The sequence below is a fragment of the Phyllopteryx taeniolatus genome, chromosome 14, assembly GCF_024500385.1.
Source record: "Phyllopteryx taeniolatus isolate TA_2022b chromosome 14, UOR_Ptae_1.2, whole genome shotgun sequence".
NCBI classification, from domain to species: domain Eukaryota; kingdom Metazoa; phylum Chordata; class Actinopteri; order Syngnathiformes; family Syngnathidae; genus Phyllopteryx; species Phyllopteryx taeniolatus.
In genome coordinates this window covers 22062859-22087259 of record NC_084515.1, presented here as the reverse complement: position 1 = coordinate 22087259, position 24401 = coordinate 22062859, and the positions used below count along the sequence as shown (strand labels likewise).

The 24401-nt window shown below is 43.7% G+C and overlaps 1 protein-coding gene across 4 annotated transcripts in view; it reads right to left on the bottom strand.

Annotated features, from left to right (window-relative positions):
- The window catches only part of chd7 (chromodomain helicase DNA binding protein 7), a 90932-nt gene that overhangs the window by 42409 nt on the left and 24122 nt on the right, over positions 1-24401 (bottom strand). For all 4 annotated transcript variants that reach the window (XM_061798616.1, XM_061798615.1, XM_061798613.1 and 1 more), the window contains exons 2-4: positions 21757-23283; positions 21257-21585; positions 7759-8219 (exon numbers count right to left, since the gene is read on the bottom strand). In XM_061798616.1, the coding sequence (XP_061654600.1) occupies positions 7759-8219; positions 21257-21585; positions 21757-23182 (2216 nt within the window). In that variant the 5' untranslated portion in view covers positions 23183-23283. The remainder of the gene's footprint in view (positions 1-7758; positions 8220-21256; positions 21586-21756; positions 23284-24401) is intronic.

Genomic DNA, 24401 nt, shown 5'->3' with positions numbered 1-24401 from the left:
TAATGTGCGATAATGGATGGGAGCAGCTTTCTGTAGGGGCATTGATGTTTAGCTTAGCTGGTAGTCCACCCCGACAGCAGCGCTTCCCTCTCTGGTCACACCACCGCCTAAGCCAGTCCGCTGCTCCGTAGGCCATTGGGTCTTTCCAGATTAGGCTCTCAGAAGCTTATAAACGCTCCCAAGAATGCCAGTGCTGCAAACCCAAAGTCACTGGATGATCGCAATTCCAGCAAGTCCTGGTGATCTAATGGTATTTTGCTGTGGATATTGACTATTTTGGGTGTCGTAGGCAAAGAACTTTGGTCAAAATATCCATCACGGTCGCAAGTTAATACAGCCGCAGCCGGACACACTGTTGTTGTGATCATCTGGGCTCTGCATCCTGGATCTGGGCGCTGGATTGAAATGCTGGAGCGCAGTGGACTGCTTGTATTGGAGTACTGATATCAGACATTTTAGGCCCATTCCGATATAGTCCGATACTGGTTTTTGATCTGATATCGGACTGTTATCAAATATTGGATCAAGACACCTCTAATAGATAACTTACTCAAGCAGTGAGTTCAAATATACCAACACAGCAAAATGTCAGTGACTGATCTGGTCCTTGACTGATCTGGTGCTGTGCAATATTATGATATACAGGTACCGAACATCTAAATAAATTAGAATATAGTAGTAAAGTAACTTTATTTCAGTACTCATACATTATATAGATTCATTAAAATCTAAGGAAATACTCATCTCAGTATAGTGGGAATTGGGCGCTACTGACCTCAACCCGGAACAATGAGAGTCGGTGTGCCCAAAACTCTACCTCAATTCTACCAACACGCTTTCCCACGACGAAGCTGAGTCTGGGGGCTCTGAGGAGGGCTCTTCTTTCCCCGGGTTTGAGGTCACCAAGGTGGTTAAAAAGGTTGTGTCAAGTTAGCTCGGTAGTTGCCGCTCTCTTACGTTATTCTTGCATCTCACTCTCCAAGCATGACTGACCAATTTACAGTCAACCCAAATCACAAAAAAGCAATAGTTGGATTAAGTGTAGGTTGATTCGTCATGCCTGGAGAGTGGGGATGACATGCTCAAGAGGCAACTTATGTTACGCTGTTCGCGTGCAAGTTGAATAAATGAAGTCTGTGCAGTGTGCATGCGCTCCAAGAGAGTACAAGTTCGTGAGATTTTGTGTCAGACGCCCTACATTGTAAAAACAATGAAGGTAAATTTACTGCAGCAACACTACAACTACTAGAATTTTTAAATCACCCGCAAATACTTGTTTATGGTATTGCTAGAAGAGCATGGATGTAAACAACATGCCAGACGCAGACATCTTAGCAGAGAACAAAGTGGAAACAGAGCCCAAACAGTTGGTGCCAAAAAAAGAGAGCCGTAATTCCACCGTTTTGGTTTAAGAAGGCAGACACTGAGCAGAAAACGGTAATCTGCAAAACATGCTGCAACAAGTCGGAACCATCTACTCAAACACGTCATATCTTTTCTATCATTTAATATGAACAGTACAGAGACAGCGAAAAGGTTGTGACAAAGCACTAACATTACATCAAAACCAGAGTAATGGGAAAAAATAATAAAACTACATTGCACTGTACTTTAGTGCATACAGTAGTTGCATGTAAGAGATCATGTCTCAAGCCTGAGTTGACCACCTTGTCTTCCCCATCTCTCAATTTGTGAGACATAAAACAAAACAAAGCTTTTTTCTTCAGTTATTCTAAGAATTTTCATTTAATGTCAAAACAAGATGATAAAGTTGTGTTCCTAAAACTCAACATCTGAAACAGCTCATTTATAAGCACCTTTACTAGTTGAATGGTAGGAATACTTGAATGTTACTAGAAACACTTATTGTATTTAGTTTGATTCTTTGAGCTTTTTGCATTCATTTGAAAACTGGTTGCCCTACTAGATATTTAGATATTACTGGATTAGATTACTGGATATTTGTCTTAATTTATTTGTCTTTTTTTTTTTTTAATTATCTGTTATTAATTTTATTGTTTACTGTATAAAATGTGTTTTAGAAATAAAGAGAGATATTGCCATTCATTTCATGTAATTTTAAGGAAAGATACTAGGGATGTTTTCAGCACTTTTAATGATAAAGATGTAAAGCGTTACGTGATTATGATTTCCTGTCCATGACGCAAGGGATAAGTTTTTTTCTGCCGCTACTGACTGCGCCAGTCTAAGAGGCAAACCACATCTCCCATGATCCCCCTTGCGCAGAGAGGGAGAGCGTGCTCCATTTTCTATGAATTTACGAATGAGCGTGTTGGTCCTTGGCAGGGATACGTCAGTGCGTCCGCCATATTGAATGTGACAGTTCTGCCTGTAAACATCTCGTCCTGCCTGAAGGTCCGACGCTCTCTCCTCAGTCAGAACAGCGGGAGTGCACTCATGCACTCCCAGAGTGTGGCGCTCTGAATAACCCAACAGCACTTTATTTTACACTGATAATAGAACTGTAAAGTCCAACTTTTTAAACTTGCAATGACTCCAGTACATGATGATCACAAAAGAATACTTCTAAAAAAGTAGGATAGTAACGAGGATAAAGAAGAAGAGTTCAAGGTGGCAGTGGCACAAAAGAAGAATAAAGGAATGATGGCTGGGTGATGTTGAGCCACCATTTTAGAGTAGCAGTGAATGGCCGGCAGCCATTATTATGCTAAATTAACCTGGGAGCTGCAGTCCGCCACTCAAGATGGAGGAAAGCCTGAAAACAGATAACAGCGAGTTTACCAACACACATTCATGCACAGCATTTCCCCACCCCCACATTTCCTCTGCCCACACTGAGCTGTGGAGTGGTCAGCAGCATGGCCTTCATTATCATCAGACGCCATTTTCTGCCACAAAGAGAAAAAAAAAATCCCTCCCCCAATACACATACAAAAACACCTGCCCCCTCATTGCCTTGCTTGCAACCCACCCCACCCTAATGCTCCCTTCCCCTTTCTTTGCCAGCGGCCAATGCATGCAAACGCACAAACCAACCGCCCCCAGCACTGACCATTGCCTGCAGCTTGGGCCCTCCCTCTTCCTCAGGATAAAAGGGCCCGCAAGGAACGAGAGAGAGGAGGAAAGGGGCCGAGACAGAAGGCTGAGAAATGAGAAAGAGAAAAATGGGGGCAGTCCTGACACATTCCTCTGTCCGATCAAGTTTCCACCTTCACAATGAAACAACCTCTGACTTTAATACACAAATATTCCCATCTCCGTTTTTGTCCATGTTCTCCGACCCAAGAAGTTAGCAACTGCACACCTCGTGAAGAAGATACTGGGCAACAAGGGCAAGTGTCAGTGACATGAGTCAAGCTTGTATCAGCAAACAAAACAACATTCCATAAAAGACTGAGGGGGATTTAACTCATTGCAATGCTCTCCTTGGATGCTTCCGTCATGAAGAATTCACATATTGTACATATGTACCGATAACAATCTACCCATATAAACACGCAAATATATTCACAAATGATCCACCAAAACCAAGGCAAAGCAGCACAATGTTTGGCGTCTTGCCAATGGCAAATTGAAACAGAATGTGGTGATGTGAACATTGCCCACATTAGTCACACTGGCGAATTCAAATCAAGTCCTGCCTGATAAAAGTTAAAGTGAGCACGTTCATTATGGCATTTGTGAATGGTGTTAGTGGTTTAGTTTTCCTCCCGCTTCATAAAATGCTTCAATCCGCTGTCCAGCCGTTGCTGGCTAAGCATATTACTGTGACGTACGTACATTGAAAGTGTCGATGGTCAATGTGTCCTGCAATCCCCATTAGTTCTCGCAGCTAGCAAGCTGGCTTCATCGTCAATGCACGAGCACGAATCCCAGTTCGGTTGGCACGTCAAGTGACAATGCCTACTTTTGAAATCCGTTCTGAAATCTGACATCTTAAGTTAGCCTACTAATATTTACCATCAAAGATTTAGAATATACCCTCCTGAAAGCAGTCACCTTATTGTGGTCTTTGTGTCTCAATGATCCTAGGAACGAAGTTGTCACCCATGACAAACAGGTCCTAGGTGAGGGACCAGACAGGGTCACCGCAGGTGTGGCTAGACTTATTGCCCCCCCACAAAAATGAGTTTGACACCCCTGCGCTACAGGATCTCAATTAGCTCCCAATATGCTCTCCCCAATCGGGCATAATCCAGATTTTGAAATTAATAATATACCCCTTCATTTTAGTACATAGGAACAACATGGAATTGACCACCTACAACAACTATTTAACAATAATGTTTTTAGGACACGTGATGAACTGTTCCAAGAATTCCAAATAACAGGCGGAAACTTTCTTCAATACAATTAATTAAAAGCAGCAATAAAAAAAAAAAAAAAAAAAAAAAAAAAAAAAAAAAAAAAAAAAAAAAAAAAAAAAGAATACCAACATTCCAGAGCACCCTCGAACTGCCGGAGTTTGTCAAGCAAATAGTTAAGCTTCTCCCGCAAAGTAAAAGAAATCTCTCAAAAGTTTATAAATTTATTTCATCTACTAAATCAATGCACTTACCAATCACCAAATGGGAAGAAGACCTTTCCATGTCCGCTGACCGTAGCTACTGGATACAGATTTGTAACAATACGTTTAGAATGACAAAAAACACAAATCCACAGCTTATACAATATAAAGCGCTCCATAGAACACACTTTACTCAGGAAACTATGCCTAAAATGGGCTTCTCTCCATCTAATATATGCACGCAATGCACCAAAAATACCCCAGACAGCTATTGGGAATGCACACCAATTCAATGCTTTTGGTCTTCGGTTACACAAAAACTCTTACATTTTTAATTTCAGGATTCCACTTTCCCCAACATTGTGCATACTTGGCGACTTAAGCATAATCGACCTCCCTAATAAATACTCACAATCATTACTTGTCGCATTAGCTACCGCTAAGAAAATAATTCTATTCAACTGGAAAAACAAACAAGCTATTAACATCAATCAGTGGCTAAATCTTCTCATAGAATACATTGCGTTAGAGAAAATATCAGCAGAACGAAAAAAATCAATTACATGTATACGTAGATAACTGGTCACCTTTCCTCAACATGCTAAATTTAGACTCTTGATTCCTTTGCCTGGGTAGGGTGCCATTTGACAATAACAGGACTATCTTCGTAAGTGTGAAAGTCAACTTTTGAATTTTGTATTCTTTGTTGTCGAGGTCGTGGTTGTTTTATTATTATTCTATTTTTCTTTTCCAACACATTTTAGATCGGTTTGCATGGTGAGAGGACACATGGGGATCTTCTCTTGTCCGTGTTTGCGGTTCCGGCGTCTGTGGGGGCGAGACTTTCTTCACTCCTTCCCGAGCTTGGGGGTGTGGGGGGAACCACTGGGGTGACTTACCGGGGAGTGTTGGTGGTGTGATGGTGATTCGCCCATGTTCCGTGGGTGGTGGCGCTGTGCTGGCTGGCGCCCACCTGGGTCCCCCGCTCTGGCTGCTGGTGGGGGCGGTGGGGTCCCTCTGTCGTTTCTCGGGCTTGCTTCCTCCTCTTCTCTCCGTTCCTTCCGTCCCACTGCGGTCGCCTCTTCCTCTTCCCGTGGGGGAGCTGGGTGGTGCCCTATGTGCTGTGGGGCCCGCTGTGGGGTTTTTGTCCCTGCCTGGTTTGTGGGGGTTGGGATCCACCTCCCACACTCGGGGGCGGCTCGTGGGTGCTGGTGGGAGTGTGTGTGGTAGGGGGGGGGTCCCCGGGTCAGTGCTGCAGGTCTAGGTGGGGCAGCCCTCTTCGTCGGTGGTTATCCGGCTTGATGGGGTCGGACCTGCAGGAGCCATGCCTCTTACTCACTCACTTAGCACACGCTCAACCACTCACATATCAAAAGGTTCCTGGGGGACTGGTATGGGATCGAGAAGGTGTTGGACCGGGTTTCAGCACGTCTGGGCTGTTTCCCGGTCCGTACGCGCTGGCCCTGCCTGCCCCTGGATTTTAAATGCATCGCACACACTCATCCCCACATTTTAATGCACCACATACAGCCATCTCTGGGGGACGGTGGGTCGTTGGTTGGCTGGTAGGCAGCTATGCCTGGCAGCCATGCTCCCACCCTCTCCAGATTTTAATGCACCACACCTCTCGGGGAGGCAGTGACACACGGGGTAGGGCCAATGACTGCCAGTCGGGGACCTGGCAGTCATAGTAAAAGGGGGGAGGTGGGTTCTCACTTAGCTGCATGGCGGTGCTCCTGAGGCCGCCCCCACCCCGGGCTGGATGACTTCTTGGCGTTGGGGGTCCCCTCTCATGACCCGCGGCTGCTCCCTGGGTTTCCCCCCTTATCAGGTGCCCCTATCCGCCCTCCTTTCCAACAAACAAGGGACACTCTCACGCCCTCGGGTTGGGCAGGGACTGGCTGCATCACAGGCCCTGCAGGTTGGGGGGGGGAGTCTGGCTCTCGTGGGGCTGAGAGGGGTGGGGCGGTGGGTGTAGGCTTGGGGGCTGGCATGTGGCCGGTTGTCGGGGCGCCTCGGTGGGGCCGACCGACCGCCCTGGGTCCCTCAGTGTGGGACGCGTCCCGTCCACCGGGCTGCTCTCGGATGAACCCCTGGGTCTGATCCCACCCCTCAATTGATAGGGTGGGGTCTTCAGCCTCCGCAGTGCAGGCAGAGAAATTACAGGACACTTCTGTCAGTCTTTGTGCATGTAAAACGGTGTCAATTCATTTGCACGTGTCCGCAGGCACACACCCCTGGGACTCTTTCACTGGGTGTGGGGCCACTCACTTATTGCGACAAATAACTCATGAATATGCGAATTGCTTGTGTATCCCCTCACTCATACTCTCGTCCTATAGACTTTTATAATTTGCATAGTCAATCCCACCCCACTTCAGTTGTAGAGCCATGTTCACGACCCTTGTCCTGCATGCTTCTTCTCCTGTCCTTGTCCTGTTCTAGTTTGTCGTGTCCTTCCCTCACAGGGTGTAGCACTACACCCCCACGCAACACTCATATTTAATGTTTCATTGTTGGAGATAATGTAATGACTTACTTTTCTCATCCTGTTTACAATTAGTGCCTTGTCTTTGTTTCTCTCTCCCCTGGAGAAACTTTGTTCTATTCGACTCTTTTTCTCAATAAACTTCAATTATAAGACTAAGAAACCACAGCGGAAGCTTAAAAACTCCACTGTGACACAGTAAAAGTGTTTCGGCATAAAAGGGATACAGAGCTTCCATTCTGCTTGACCTAACAACCGAACAAGGGGAAAGGAAAAAAAAAATGCAAAGTAAAATGACACCAATATCATTGTGTGGCTCATTACAACCTGCCACCACATTCCAAGGAAACACCAGTGTCTAATCTGCCAAATTTTAGGTACGCAAATTTGCCAATCTTCATTGGATCTGTTCCATATTTCAAACACACAACACATGCACACCACTTATGCATACCCCTGCTGGCAAAATACATTTAATAAAACTAAAATATGTTGCCTATTGGCTGTTATACAAAAATCGTTATACAATGAACCACAACAAGAAAAAGCTAATCTGATCATGGTTTTAACCTTGTGGATCATCTATCAGGACAAAATAGGATTAGTTGAGGACTTGTTTCAGAGTCTGAGTGTCAAACTGTAATATAGATTATGAATCAAATGCATCTGTTCTTCTAAAATGAACTTCCTAGGATGGTCCCATTGACATATGGGACCGGCTTTTCCTGTCTTTGTGCTTACACATTTGTGAATATTCAAAGGCCAGTGATGCTGTTCCTACCTGGACTTCTTGGGCATCTTGGCCTTGGGTGTAGAGTTCTTGACTTTCTTCTCCTTGGGTTCTTTGGGAGTCTTGGGGGTCTTGGGTGTTTTCGGCATCTTGGGGGTCTTAGGCTCCTTGGCCTCAATGCCCTCTGCCTTATCCTTTGGTTTCTTTTTCCGTTTTTTCTTCTCCTCAACAGGTGGGAAACTTCCATCTCCAATTCCTTTGCCAGTACCCTGCTCACACCCTGTTAAAGGAAATTCTGACGTGAAATGTTCATCTCCTCCTTTTGTCATGCACTTCTTTCCTTCCTGTCCTCCATCTTCTACTTTTGTTTTCTTTTTCTTCTTCTTTTTTGGCTTAGTCTCCTGGTCACTGGGCTGCTCTGTGCAGATAGGCTGACTAGCATCACCAGTCCTGCCAGTCAGTCCATCAGGAACCATCATTGAGGCATCGGCTGATGGGTCCAACGGGGAATGCTGAAGGGCCAAGGGGAAAAAAAATGGCAATTAATATTAAGCAAGTCCCATGAGTGAACATAAAACGATTACTTTATATCTCAAAATAAAAACAAAACAGACACAAAGGGCATCAGAACCAACATGCCATGATACAATGCATGTAACTTCACCAGAAAAAGCAAATCAAACTTGATGAAACAGGACACTAGAACGCCATCAACCAAGTATCTAAACATTAAAACAAAACAAAAAACAATATTTTGGTGCATTATTTTTTTGTTGTAACAATGCTTCATGCTTCATGGCAATGATGTATATACCATTGGAAAGACTTCATATATTTCATAGCATGACATTTATGAGAACATTTAAATCCAAGAATTTATGCTCTGGTTCCTTACAGTGAAATGACCATTTGTTCTATGGATTCTTTGAGGGTCAACATAATCTAGTTGTCTTGATGGGATATTTGGGGACAAGTTCAAATTAACATACCAGTAGCACAAAAAGTAATGAAATTTGTTTGGTTGATTAATTCTTTGTTGTAACAATGCTTCATGCATTTCAGGGATGAGCACCAGACCCAAGTATGTGGGTTGCGCACACAAAAAATTTGCCAAATCTTCTCTTACAATGCCAAACACCGTAGTTTGCTTCTGCCATTGACTCTTATTATTGAAGCTTTAGAAATGGCTTTTGTAACCCTTTCCAGACTAACAGATATGAATTACTTTGTTTCTCTACTCTTGTTATTGACCATGCTACTCACCCCACTGTGAGCACGGTGTTCCGCAAGGTTTGGAATAAGTCCTAGTATCATCTCCAAACTGAAGGTCAAGTTCCATATCACAGGGATGTCAGGAAAATCCACAGTCTTGGACCGAACTCTATCCTCCAAGATAATGCTTTCCCACACAGAGCGGGGATCATCAGCGACAACTCCAGAATTTGAATGGAATAGGTTGCCAGCAGTCCTGAGCTCACCCCGATTGAACACTTGTGGGATCAGCTTGGACGTGCTGTCTGTGCCAGAGGGACCCACACAACTACGTTGGCTGACAAATGCTAAGTGAAGCATGGTGATGCCATCCCACAGCAGTGTGTGACCAGGCTGGTGACCAGCATGAAGAGGAGGTACCAGGCAGTTGTGGCTGTGCATGGTTCTTCCACACACTACTGAGGCTCCTGATTGTTAAATTAATAAATTCTTCAATTGTCTCTTCAAACTTCAATCATCCAGTCCATCAAACATGAGTCAATGTCAACGGCAAAATAAAACTATTTAGCATTGGCAGAAAAGATTCAGCAACATTTTTACAGTTGAAACAGACATACTTGGCTCTCTTGCTTATCCTAAAAAAAAATCTCTTACAAATGTGGCACCATTTAAAAGGGTAATAAACAGGCTTTCCAACGGTATAAGGTTTTATTGCCAAGAAGCATTTTTACAACAATCTATTGAAGACAAATTTCCTTACTTTTTGTGCAGTGTATTTGAACTCATCCCCCAAATATCCTATCAGTACAAGATTTGACAACTTGAGTATGTTGATACTCCGAGCAAGCCAGAAAAACAAGTGGTCATTCAACACTGAGGAACCAGAACATTAATTCTTGCATTTAATGTTCTCCTAAATGTTGTAGTATGAACTGGTTTGTGTTGGCACATCTCTGGTAGTAGATCACAAAAACTGGTTACATTATACCTGACTGGCACTCGCACTTTTTTTTCCTGTGGTGTGGTTGTTGAAATAGCCAGTACAGAACTGATGATCTGTCTATCCAGTCACATGGAGTCACATGGGTGCTGCTTACTCCCGGGTGCTATAATCCCCCCCACCCCCACCCCCACCCCTTTTTTTTCAGCACCGCACCAACATTCTAACCGTTAGTAAACAAACTGGTTGACACCTCATTTTTCCTTTTTGCACACCTGCAATTTCAATCCTCTTTCCTTCTCCCAAAACCATCTCCCCCTCATTGCTCCAATATATGCTTTCTGCAAAAGGAAACTGGCTACCAGTTGTTGAGAGCTACTCCAGCTGCCTCTCTTCCACTCTCTCTTCCAATGCTCCCTCCTCCTTTCTACCTCCAGCTGCTCAGGGTCCCAGTAGCAGATGGGAAATCAGGCATCATGACACAAATAAATTATCTCCATACTTCAAAAAGTCAGTGTGAGGAAGACTGTGTGCATTTGCGAGTATGCATGTCATTCCAGCAGGAGAGATTATGCCTCAGTGTGTGTTTTATATATACAGTGTTCCCTCGCCACTTCGCGCTTCACGTTTTGCGGCTTCAGTGCTTCGCGGGTTTTTCCAAAATATTCAACAAGAAAAAAAAATTCAGCAAAAATTTTAAATGAAAAAAATATAGCCATATTACAGAAAGACGCATTGTTTCATGTTGATGCACAAGAGAAGGTTTCCCTGCATGCCCAACAAATAGATGAGTTGAGTCAGAGGCTTTGCACATGCCTGTACTGTACTGTCCATGCCACGGGCACTCATACAAGGCGCGTGATTGGTTCCTGGCGCGACATCGACCAATGAGAGCACGAGTGGATTTATCCCGTGAGCTGATTGGCTGCGCATCATTCTGTCTTACTTCGGCTAATCTTCATTCCTCTGCTTTCCAGTGCATGCCTCCATCTTTCCAACTGTTCCTCCACCTGCTCCCTGCTTTCACTGCAGATCACAATGTCATCTGCAAACATCATGGTCCATGGGGATTCCAGTCTAACCTCATCTGTCAGCCTATCCATCACCACTGCAAACAGGAAGGGGCTCAGGGCTGATCCCTGATGCAGTCCCACCTCCACCTTAAGACTCTCTGTCACACCTACAGCACACCTCACCGCTGTTCTGCTGCCCTCGTACATGTCCTGTATTATTCTAACATACTTATCTGTCACTCCAGACTTCCGCATGCAGTACCACAGTTCCTCTCTGGGTACTCTGTCATCGGCTTCCTCTAGACCCACAAAGACACAATGTAGCTCCTTCTGACCTCTGTACTTTTCCATCAAGATCCTCAAGGCAAATAATGCATCTGTGGTACTCTTTCCAGGCATGAAACCATTCTGTTGCTCGCAAATACTCACTTCTGTCCTGAGTCTAGCCTCCACTACTCTTTCCCATAACTTCATTGTGTGGCTCATCAACTTTATTCCTCTACATTTCCCACAGCTCTGCACATCACCCTTGTTCTTAAAAATGGGCACCAGCACACTTTTCCTCCATTCCTCAGACATCTTCTCACCCGCTAGAACTCTGTTGAACAAGCTGGTCAAAAGCTCCACAGCCACCTCTCTGAGATGCTTCCATACCTCCACAGGAATGTCATCAGGACCAACTGTCTTTCCATTTTTCATCCTCTTTAATGCCTTTCTAACATCCCCCTCACTAATCATTGCCACTTCCTCCTGGTCTACCACACTTGGCTCCTCTACTCTTCACTCTCATTTTGCTCATTCATCAACTGCTCAAAGTATTCTTTCCATCTATCCAGCACACTACTGGCACCAGTGAACATATTTCCATCTCTATCCTTAATCACCCTAACCTGCAGCACATCCTTCCCATCGCTATCCCTCTGTCTGGCCAACCTGTATAGATCCTTTTCTCCTTCTTTAGTGTCCAACCTGGCATACATATCATATGCCTCTTGTTTGGCCTTTGCCACCTCTACCTTTGCCCTACGTCGCATCTCAATGTATTCCTTTCCCCTCTCCTTGGTCCTCTCAGTGTCCCACTTCTTAGCTAACCTCTTTCCTTGTAAGATTTCCTGTACTTTGAGGTTCCACCACCAAGTCTCCTCCTCTCCTTTTCTGCCAAAAGATACACCAAGTACTCTCCTGCCCGTTTCTCTGATCACCTTGGTTGTAGTGGTCCAGTCTTCTGGAAGCTGCTCCTGTCCACTGAGAGCTTGTCTCAGCTCTTCCCGAAAAGCCGCACAACACTCTTCCGTTCTCAGCGTCCACCACATAGTTTTCTGCTCTGCCGTCTAGCTCCTTCCAGAATGTTTCTCTCACCTCTAGGTCACATCATACCTGTGGGGCATAGCCGCTAATCGCATCATACATAAAACCCTCAATTTCAAGTTTCAGCCTCATCACACGATCTGATACTCTTTTCACCTCCAAGACATTCTAAGCCAACTCTTCTTTTAAAATAACCCCCCCTCCATTTTTCTTCCCATCTATACCATTGTAAAATAATTTAAACCCTGCCCCTAAACTTCTAGCCTTACTGCCTTTCCACCTGCTCTTCTGGACACAACATAATCAACCTTTCTCCTAAACATCATGTCAACCATCCTGTCACAGTCCCAACATTCAAAGTCCCCATGTTCACTTCTAGGCTCTGTGCTTTCCTCTTCTCTTTCTGCAGACGAACCCACTTTGCACCTCTCCATCTTCGACCCACAGTAGCTGAATATCCTCCGGCGCCCTGCAGGTTAACGGTGCCGGGGGGCGGACGTTGTTAACCCGGCCCACGACCGATCCGGTATGCAATTCTTTAGATGAACGTTTTAAGGCAGATGCCCTTCCTGATGCAACCCTCTGCATATATATATATATATAAATATAAATATATATATATAAAAATATAAATATAAATATATATATAAAAATATATATATATAAATATATATATATATATATATATATATATATATAAATATATATATATATATAAATATATATATAAATATATATATATATATAAATATATATATATATAAATATATATATATAAATATATATAAATATATTTATATATATATATATATATTTATATATATATATATATAAATATATATAAATATATAAATATATATATATATTTATATATATATATATATATATTTATATATAAATATATATATATATTTATATATAAATATATATATATATATATATATATATATATATATATATATATAAATATATATATATATATATATAAATATATATATACATAAATATATATAAATAAATACATATATATATATATAAATATATATATATAAATACATAAATATATATATATAAATACATATATATATATATATATATATAAATTTATATATATATATATATATATATATATATATATATATATAAATGTATATATTTATATATATATATATATATATTTATATATATATATTTATATAGACATAATATAGATATACATATATATATTATATATACATATAGAAAATAAAGTGAAAATTTGTCAGGCTAAATATGTTGAGTGTTTGTGAGCATCAAATAAAAAAAAAATAAAAAAAAAAAAATAAAAAAAAAATGGTAAAATGCCACGGGAGTAGCTTGAGACACACACACACAAACACAACAAGGGTGTGCTTCATATGGAGGGGGGGGGGGGGGGGGGGGGAGTGCTATCACTCCCAAGTCCACCTCCATCAGGGGAATGCTAATGCACAGACGCGTCACACCAGAGCTCTGCAAGGTCACACATCACACTAAACACAAACACCTGCTGACACACGTAAATAGAGCCACCTAGACAAAATGGGGGCGCGAGGGATAAGAAACGGAAAACAAAATTAGAGACGGGAACAGACGTATGTGTTCAACAGCGCTACCATGCTGCGTCTTCAAGAAAACCACTTCAAAATAGGTTGTGAGAATCTTACTATTGGGATTCATTTAATAGAAAGCTTCTTTAAAACAAATGAATCTAAATCTGCCACACAACTGGTAGGATGTTGACACAAAGATGGGTCTTAGGTTTCAACTTTCACAGAGGCAAAGTGGGCAAGATTGTGAGGAGGAAGAAGAGGGGTCGATGAGGGAGGGACAGTATCGCTCAGCTTTTTACTCTTAAGGAGAGTTTGTAATATATGAATAAATATGAAATCTATAACTTAAACAACAAAAGACTTAGTAATGAAAATGTCACAAATTTGACGTGGTCTAAATACAAAAAAAACAACTAAAAAAAGAGCTTTTGCGGCTGGGAGCACAAATGTGCGCGTTTATATACAGTACATATGGACTATATTGCCAAAGGTATTCGCTGGTGATGGCGCGATGAAGCTTCATGCAGCGTCGTAACACTTCGGCCATTGGTTCGAGTAATAGTTCATTTCTTGATGCTTCGTTGCACACGAAACCACCTGCTGGGCATGTGCATAATCACAGGCAGCTGTATCTTTACCACATACAGTATGTGCTGCATTGCATTTTTGCGTCTCTTTGGCTCTTGTTACAAATATTTGACCAAGTAATTTTCCAACATAAAGTGCAAAATATATTACTTTTTAACGTATTCTGTGTGCTTAAAATGTTCCTCATCACTGGTATGGCAGGTTGTATAATGTTTTTCTGTCACTTTGGGAAAATGGTATGAGCTTAAGAGGGCAGAGAATTTTGAAAGTGCTTATTTAGAAATAACAGTTTATAATCATTTTTGTTTTTTGTGATTCATTCAAGAGCAAAATTACAAACTGGGGTACAGGAATTTTTTTCTCTCAGTGAGGTTTTATGTGCCTTACTTTCTCGGAAGACAAAAAAAACCTCCCCTTTCAATAAAGAAATGGTGGAAAATGCAGTTTTTAAGAAACTAATGTAATTGCTAAGCATCAATAACAGTTACTTATGCGGTGCGGTGCTACTTGTGGTTCGAACTCAGGCAACAACCATACCCCAGGTTGTGAGTCGAGTGCACCAACGGCTGGGCTATTAGACCAGGGTACCGGTTTAGCGGGCAGCAGCCCGTTTCCAAGGATTCCGAGGAGTGACGCAAGTGCTCGCTATCTCTGCTGCCCAAGCTATGTCCAAACTCTATGCTTTTGGAATGGAGCCTGCATGAGGGGTTTATGTTGCTGTCAAATCTCAGGGCAAACTCTGAAGCGCTTCCCGAATCGTTCACGTGGTACAAGCCAGGCGGTGAGGCTTCAGACGTCATCACTCCCCTAAATGAAGCAAGCCTCGATACGCGCTTTGCGGACACAACCCCTTCATTACTCGACTCACGCCTCGAAGACTCGACACAACCCGTAACATCACTAGTATTCGCTCATCTGCCTTGACTCACATATAAACTTAAGTGACATCCCATTCCTAATCCATGCGGTTCAATATGATGCCAGGCCCACCATTGCAGCTATAACAGATTTAAGTCTTCTGGGAAGGCTATCCACAAGGTTTAGGAGTGTGTTTATGGGAATTTTTGATCATTCGTCCAGAAGCGCATTTATTAGGTCACACACTGATATTGGACGAGAAGGTCTGGCTCTCAGTCTCGGCTATGATTCATCCGGGTTGAGGGCAGTCAAGTTCATCCACACCAGACTCTGTCATTCATTTCTTTATGGACCTTGCTTTGTGCACTGGTGCACAGTCATGTTGGAAGAGGAAGGGGACAGCTCCAAACTGTTCCCACGAAGTTGGGAGCATGGAATTGTCCAAAATATCTTTGTATGGTGAAGCAGTCAGTGTTCCTTTCACTGGAACTCAGGGGGCAAGCCCAGCTCCTGAAAAACAACCCCGCAGTATAATCCCCCCTCCATCAAAACTTACACTTGACACAACGCAGTCAGACAAGCACCGTTCTCCTGGCAACTGCCAAACCCAGACTCGTCCATCAGATTGTCAGATGGAGAAGCGTGATTCGTCACGCCAGAGAACGTGTCTCCACTGCTCTAGATTCCAGTGGTAGCATGCTTTACACCACTGCATCAGACACATTGCGTTGCACTTGGTGATGTATGGCGTGGATGCAGCTGCTCAGCCATGGAAATCCATTCCATGAAGCACTCTGTGCACTGTCCTTGAGCTAATCTGAAGGCCATATGAAGTCTGGATGTCTGTAGCAACTGACTTGGCAGAAAGTTGACAACCTCTTTGCACAAGTAGTTTGATGTAAAAAAATAGTACAGCACCAATTTTTTTTAGTACCGGGACTTAAGAAAAAAATAATAGTAATACAATTTTTAAAAAACATACGCGACAGGGCTCATATGGTGTCTGAAAAGCCAGTGATCAAAAGGCTGACAGACAGCCAATGACTTCTTGTGTCCCGAAAAGTTAGAAAATGCCTTTAAGTGTGGCGTGAGAGACGAGCGGCTCTGTGTTGGAGCCGGGAGAATTAAATGGGTTCCAACTACAGACTACTTCCTGCGGACAAGTTAGCACACGTTGGCGTTCATCATTGGGACATAACGTCCGAGTCCACAGCTCACAAAGGCTCTGTGACCAAGGTCAGTGTTATATGGCAGTGGATTTTCCTGTGCAGTTAGGCAAACTATATGTACAGTGGGTACGGAAAGTTTTCAGACCCGCTTAAATTTTTCACTCAATGCAGCCATTTGTTAAAATCATTTAAGTTCATCGTTTTCCTCATTTATGTACAATTCCAATGACGTTGGGACGTTGTGTTAAACAAATAAAAACGGAATACAATGATTTGCAAATCATGTTCAACCTATATTTAATTGAATACACTACAAAGACAAGATATTTAATGTTCAAACTGAAGCAAGCAAAGATGGGGCGAGGTTCACCTCTTTGAGAAGAAGTGCGTGGGAAAATAGTCAAACAGTTTAAGGACAATGTTCCTACATACATATCTACAGATATAAGCATACTTATGTTTCATACATAAATAAAAGCTTTACTACAACAATAAAACTCACAAAGAGTTGAATTGAGATGTACAATAACCTTTTTGAAATTGCCAAAATGGCTTGGATATAAGCAAACCCTAATTTAGTAAAGCTTTTCCATTGAAAAAGATCTCAAAATATTTAAACTGCCCCACTGACCACTTAAGGTGTCGGTCATAGTAGTATGTTTCAGTATGCTTATAGTTGGTGGAGCTGGACACGGCTCTGTCCACTGAATGTACTGTCCATGTCAACTGAATTTAGTGAATGGAAGAAAAAAAACGCAACATAAAAAATACAATGGATAACGAGGATTCAACAGTGCGTTTGTTTTTTACAAGTTGCGTCAGCCTCCTGCCTGAGCTGTCACCGTAGCATGGAGGAAGAGTTTTTGTGTCACAATGATACTTGGTTCTAAGTCTGGGGTGTCAAACTCATTTTTGTTGTGGGCCACGTCATAATCACCGCTTTGGTTTCCATCCTGGCTGTGGAACAGTGGACTTGCTTTACACCCTCAGTAGGGGGCTGGTGGTTGCATGGAAGTTCGCCCAACCAATATTTCTACATCTGCTTTGTACACTTGAAGAAGGCGTTAGAACCGGTCCCTCATGGTGTCCTGTGGGGTGTGCTCCGAGAGCATGGATTACTGGGCCCAGTGCTTGGTCCCCATATGAACGGTGTCAGAGTTTGGCCCTCATGGCCGGCAGCAAGTCCGACTCATTTCCAGTGAGAGTTGGACTCCGCTAACACTGCCCTTTGTCAGTAATCGGTTTCTGAACTTTATGGACAGAATTTCTAGGTGCAAGCTAGGCATTCAAGGGGGTCCGGTTTGGTGGCTTCAGTATTAAGTCTCTGCAGATGTCTTTTTGCAGATGATTTGGTTCTGTTGGCTTTACCAAACCGCAATATTCAACTCTCGCAGGAGCGGTTCTCAGCAGAATGTGAAGCGGTTAGGATGAGCATCAGCACCTCCAAATCTTAATTAATGGTCCTCAGTCGTTAAAGTGAGAGGTGGAGTGCCTTCTTCAGGTCAAGAATGAGATCCTTCCCCAATGTAGGACTTTAAAGCACCTTGTTCACGAGGGAAGTATGGAGCAGGAGATCAACTGGCAGATTAGTGCAGCCTCTGCGAAATCTGTCGCTGTGAACAGAGTGCCGAGCCGAAAGGCGAAGATTCTCGATTTACCAGTCAAGCTACGTTCCCACGCTCACTTATGGTCACAAGCTATGGGTCACGACTGAGAGAACAAGATCACAGATACAAGTGGACAAAAAAATTTCCCGCCGAAGGGTATCCAGGCTCTTCCTTAGCGCTAAGGTGAGAAGCTTGGTTATCCGGGAGGGGCTCAGAGTAGAGCTGCTGCTTCTCTGACTCGAAAGGAGCCAGATGAGGTGGCTTGGTTAGGATGCTTCCAGGACGCCTCCCTGGCAAGGTGTTCCAGGGACGTCCCACCGGGAGGAGGCGCCAGGGAAGACCCGGGACACACCAAGTCTCTCGGCTGGCCTGGGAACACCTCAGGATCCCGCTGAAAATGCTTGGCAAATTGGCTGGGGAAAGGGAAATCTGAGCTTCTCTGCCGCCCCATGGTTTAGGTCCTGAATACATTAAAAGACATGCTAATAGAATATAAGTCGAGTAGGGCTCTGAGATCTCCAGACTCAAGTCAGATGACGAGCACATAGTCCAAAACAAACAATAGTAAAGCAGCTTTTGGCTGCTATGCTACACACAAATGGAATAAGTTGCCAATAGAATTGAAGTCAGCCCCAAGTGCGAATGTTTTTAGTCCAGGTTAAAAACTCTTCTTTTTTCCTCTCATGCTTTTTAGAGCATTTCCACTTTTAAAAGATCTTTCTTGAACGGCGCGTTTTTATTTTTTTATTCAATTTTATTTGTTGTCTTTGTTTATAAATGTTAAGCTTTTTTAATTTTTTAAAAAGGTTTTTCGCCGTTTTCTCTCTTTTTGTTTAAATGCTTTTAATCATGTAAAGCACATTGAGTTACTTTGTGTTTTAAATGTGCTATATAAATAAATTTGCTTTGTAATGCCATTTACTTTATTGTAGGCTTTACACAATCAGGATTTTGGGGGCCGATGACAGAGTTTAAAAAAACAATAACCGATCAGATGGAGAAATATGTCGATTTAAATGACGCGTTCAATACTTGTGTATTGTATACAGAGTATCTTCAAAAGTATTCTCTAGCATTTTAGACAAAAGGTAAAGCAATGACCTCTAAGGGGCATTCAAGGATTGGCCACTGACATAAATTAAAGTTTTCAGTCAGGTCAAACCAACATTACAACATGGCGGAAATAATGGGCCATCTTAGTGTAATTAAATTAATTAAATTACTTCGCACACACCGAAACGCCGGCATATTTACTACAACTGTTAGTGCTCGCACTAGCTTGCTAGGCTACAGAACATTTTGTTGCCTGCTTGCGAGCCGTATCGTATTAAAAGTACGTGAACATACCTCAAGCAATACAATATGACGTCAAAAGACACACAACAAGGCTAAAAATAAACTCGCTTTTGGATTCAAATACACTGTCCACTATGGCGGCGCAGAGTAAATGTCTTTTGCGGAGCCGATCAACGACATCATTGATCGGTTTGGCGAATTATGACAAATCAGCATAAAATGACAGAGGGGAAAATAAGTTGCACAAATGTCTTGAATTGTTATGGGGCATTTGCTTGACGTCACTGATTAATTTATTTTGTATTATTTTTGCTCATTTAGCCAAAAATTGTTTCCCTATGTTTTGCTTAAAACGCGCACACAAAAAAGGACAACATTAGAGAGCCATTTCCTAGAAGCTGCAGAGATAGGGCGAGTTAGATGGTGTAGCAGCTTGCTGACGACATTCATAAGCGGGGGAGGGGTGAGATAGGCATGTTATATGTCAAGTAGAGTGCCACACGCAACAGCGTGTGCGCGTGATGTAGAATAAAGGTCACAGCACAGTACTCTGCCAGAGCTGTGACCTTGAGCTGTTGACGAAAGCACACGTGCATGTGTGTGTGCATATATAAGCGTATGTGTAATAACCATGCTTAGTGAACAGATGGAGCTTAGACTACTAGACATACCATAATCACGACTGACTGGTCTGTGTGCATACGTGCTCTATGTGGAAATGGGTGTGGCTTTCAAACAAGTGCATCACAACAATCACTCATAGCTGTGTAGCACTATATAGCGGCAGTCATGCACACACAGTTAAAGGGTTCCACCAGATAGGCTACATCCTATACCCCCAGGCACGTTAGCCATCGCATTCCGAACCACACTGTTGGTTTGTGTGGATGTCTGAGTGACTGTGTTGATGGGAGGCTGTGGGGCCTGTGGGCAACTAGACTTGTGATGGCGCATGCAGTCTGCCCAGCAAGAAGCAGTGTTCAGCAGTCAAACTGGCATCTAGGTCAGGAGACCTGGATAAATTGAGTGTGACGACTTAAATGTCAACCACAAAACAGGTTACAAAGGCGAGAGGTAGGGTGGGTGATGGTAAGGAGTCGAAAGCAGTGTGAATGAGAATGCAGAGGAAAGGGGATTGGATGTGGGAACGTGAGACCACAGGGCTGCCATTGTGTGTGACTGGGTCAGTAGAGAAAGGTGGCTTTGAGCAACTGAGCAAGCTAATAGAAGCGAAGGCCACCGCTAGCAGCAGCAATGGTGCAAAAACAACAGAAACATGGATGTAACCACTGAACACTACAACCACATTGCCACCAGGCCCTCCGTCGTAGTCGCTGTCTCCTATGGTAGAGCTTAGGTGGCATCTCCAGGTCGTTGCTTGTTTTCCCATATCCTTCCTCTTAAGAAAAGGCCCACATTGACTCCTTTTCTTCATCACTCTCGCACTCTTAACACAAAATATCTCTCTGAACATCTGGCAGATGAAAAGAAATAAGGCTGAGAAAGAAACCTGCAGAGAGAGCGGAAAGAGAGGAGACAGGGAGGAGGCAGAGACAGGAAGGGAAGTTTCCTCTAAAGAGGCGGGGGTGAAGTGGGAGCAAGGGGTAGAAGAGATTATGCTGGTGGCGCCTCTATGCACGTGTGGTACATTGTGTGTTTGTGTGTGCAAGTTGCAAAACTGTATTTCCCCACACACAGACATGGAAGCACAACCACGCATGGCCGAGAACAGACACAAAAGACCAGAAATGCGTACAGGGCCCCACTGAGCAGTGGCCAATGTACGGTTGTGCTCTCAAATGTCATGTACACACAAACACAGCAAACTTCCCTCACACTCCAAACACACAAATTACTCCACCCACATGAAAAATAAACATTCACATATAGTAAATCTACACGTAGCCAAAAAAAAAAAAAACAGTGTTGATCTTTCTGGCACATAGCAATGCAACTACATCAAAGCGTTTCTTTGATTGAGACTCACCTGTATATTAGGCACTTTCTGTGGGGTGGTAGGGGGTGAGGAGAGCGGGTGGGAGGCAGAAGGTGGCGGCGCCCAATGGTGGGAGACCTGGTTGGGGGCAGGGGGCGTGCTCTGTAGAGGGTGGGGGGACAGGTGAGTGTGCTGCGTCTGAATGTTTTGGGTGGGTGGCAATAAACCATGGTTCATAGGCAGGGCTCCGTGTTGATTGACAGATGGACCCTGAAAACCGACAGGACAAGGCTGGATGGGCTGGCCACTTCTAGAGGCTTGTTGCTGGGAATGGAGGAGATGCTGATCTCCCCCTTGGCTGACAGGTGCTTCATGAGGCCCTGAAAACAGGCAGAACAATCACTTAAGCCCCAAGTTACTGTAACACAACATCGTAAGAAATTCTGTTGGGAGAAATAACCAGATATTTTCGCAGACTTCAAAATAAAACAACTCCAATCATTTAATGGTTTTAGAGTACGAGTAATACTGGCAATAAATTACCACTTTACCTTGTGGCTGGAGCGGAGGCCGATTTGGGCCAATTTGGGGACCACGCTGCGGGTGTCCCAAGCCAGGGTAAATCTGCCCAGCGTTGGGAGGTATACTGTGGGTCTGCTGGTGTTGGTGTGGAGCAGACAGTGACGTTTGCGGAGGTCTCTGAGGATGTGCGATAGAATTAGGTGTTGACTGCAGGGCTGTGTAGGCAGTAACCTCTGTGGGAACAACTAGTCCTGCACTAGGGGGCCTGACCTGTTGGGGTGGAGGGGTTGGGGTTCCCAAAACCCTCATGGGGGACATTGATGAGGGAGAAGGGTAGGATCCCTGAGCTGGGGGTGCTAGGTGGGACTGGGGTTGACTTGGGGCCTGGGAGTGGCTAAGGGGGTGCATAGGCTGGCCCTGTTGCCCTGTTGGCTGTGGCTGCATTTGGACAGAATGCGTTTGGTGGGATGGTCCAGGGGGGTATCGCTGTCCAGGTTGCCCAGAAGCTGGGCCGGATCCTTGGTTAAACCTTTGGCCAAGCTGCCCAGGTCCCATAGCAGGGCTGGCATTGCTAGTGACAGTAGCATTGGCACCCTGGCCAATCCCAGAACCCATGGCACCATACTGAGCTTGATAGCTTGGGTACTGGCCACCCCCAAACCCACCCATACCTTGCTGATGTTGATGAGGATGTGGAGACTGTCGTGAGGGGGAATGTGGGAATCTAGGTGTGTGACTCATATTGGGGTAACCCTGGCTTTGTGGCTGTGGGTGTCTCATTTGACCCCCCACCATTCCAACATGTCCCATGTAGTGTGATGGGTCTTGAGTGGCTTGGTGAGCCATGCTCTGTGGTGGGTAATGTTGGCTGATGCGAGTTGCATTGGCTGTGGGTTGGCCTTGCATCCCTCCGTAGTTGCCTTGGGACATTTGGAAAGCTCCTATCTGGTTCGGGGCACTCCCTGGTTGCACTGTTGCCTGTTGATATGGTGATCTACTTTGATGCTGCTGGCCCCAAACACCAGCTCCACCTGCTCCACCCCCAGTATCACCTGGGTAACCATGACGGGTATTACTTGAGTTAGCAGGGTTATTGTGGTAGTGGGAAGCCATGCCATTCATTGTTGCATTGACATTTGGTGGCCCCTGGCTAGGACCATTCTGAGACATCATTCTCCCCCCGGGCGCACCGGCCTGTTCATAGCCTGCGTAGGTGCTGTGGTCGTACATTTGGCCCAATTTAGGTTGTGCTGGTCCAGTACCAAGGAGCATCCCCTGGTGATAACCCCGGTTTCCCTGGTGTTCATGGTTGAGAGGGGGATTAGTCTGCCGGGGTAGAGTGGTGGATTGGCCTGGGGTTGGCTGTTGAGGAAAACAGTCTCCTAAACTATCTAATCCATCTGAGAACAGGCCTGCATCGTCCCCAAATAAACTCAACATCCCTGGGTCTGCCATGGCTGGGTGGGGGGCCCAACAGATGGGAGGTGTCTTGTGCAGGAAAGACCTACGCAGCCAGCCGCTACCTTGCTATTCCATGGTCCTCTTTAAAAAGGTGCCTGACGAGAGATGGGGGTGGGGGGAAATACAAAAGCACAATTTTAGAGGCAGGGAGCACCAGCCAGTACTGCTGCAGTATATACAAACACAGAACAAGGTTAGTGATTGCTTAAGCTATGGCCAAAATGCAGTTTAGTATCACAGATACACAGTAGATTCCAGTCATTGAAATACAATTATTTGACTATACAGTATAAAATGTTTTCTGAATGTTACTTTAAAGTTGACATTTTTAGCCTTTAAAGCATCACCTACTAATTTAATAATAATTATTATTATTATTATTATAAATAAAATACACTATGTTTTCAATTAAAAAATGTATATATAATTTACAAAGGAATTAGACAAGATGGGAATTGTTTTATTTTGGTACACAAAGTTTTTTTGATCGTTAGTAATATTCACATTCAAATCACGCCATCCCACAAATAGGGTTCCTACTGCTCAGTTATGGCAAATCTAGTTGCAAACTAAAAAGAGCTTGATAAATTCCCCCACAAGAACTCAATTATTGGTTGGGTGTACATGCATGTACTGTATGTGCAGGCAATTGAGTGGGTAAAGACAAAGGACCCCGTAGAAGCACCTATTTCAACAGCAGTAGCAAAAACACTCACATTCACATCTACGGGTAATTTAGAGTTTTCAATTAACCTACCATGCATGTTTTTGGGGTGTGGGAGGAAAACGGACTAGCCAGAGAAAACCCACGCAGGCACGGGGAGAACAGGAAACTGCACACAGGGGACGTCTGATTTGAAACCGGGTCCTCAGAACTGTGAGGCAGATGTGCAAACCAGTCGCCCACCGTGCAGCCCACAGGTCCCCTTCATGTCACATCGCCTTCTAAATGCCAAATATTTGTAAACACCGTGTAGCTCAATACAATTAAGTGAGTAGTGGTGGGACAGTCACTCTGTCCTGGTTGTAACATACTTGGCTGTGTAGTATTTGTATTATCTTCAGGGGACTAATAATACTAATAATTACTGCCATTATATTTATCTTCAACGGAAGTAAAATCTGTGAAAAAGTGTATTTAAGTGTAACTGATTAACCAGTATTGACAGTTTTTTTCCCCCCAATTTCACCGGCCACACCCACGCCTGATTAC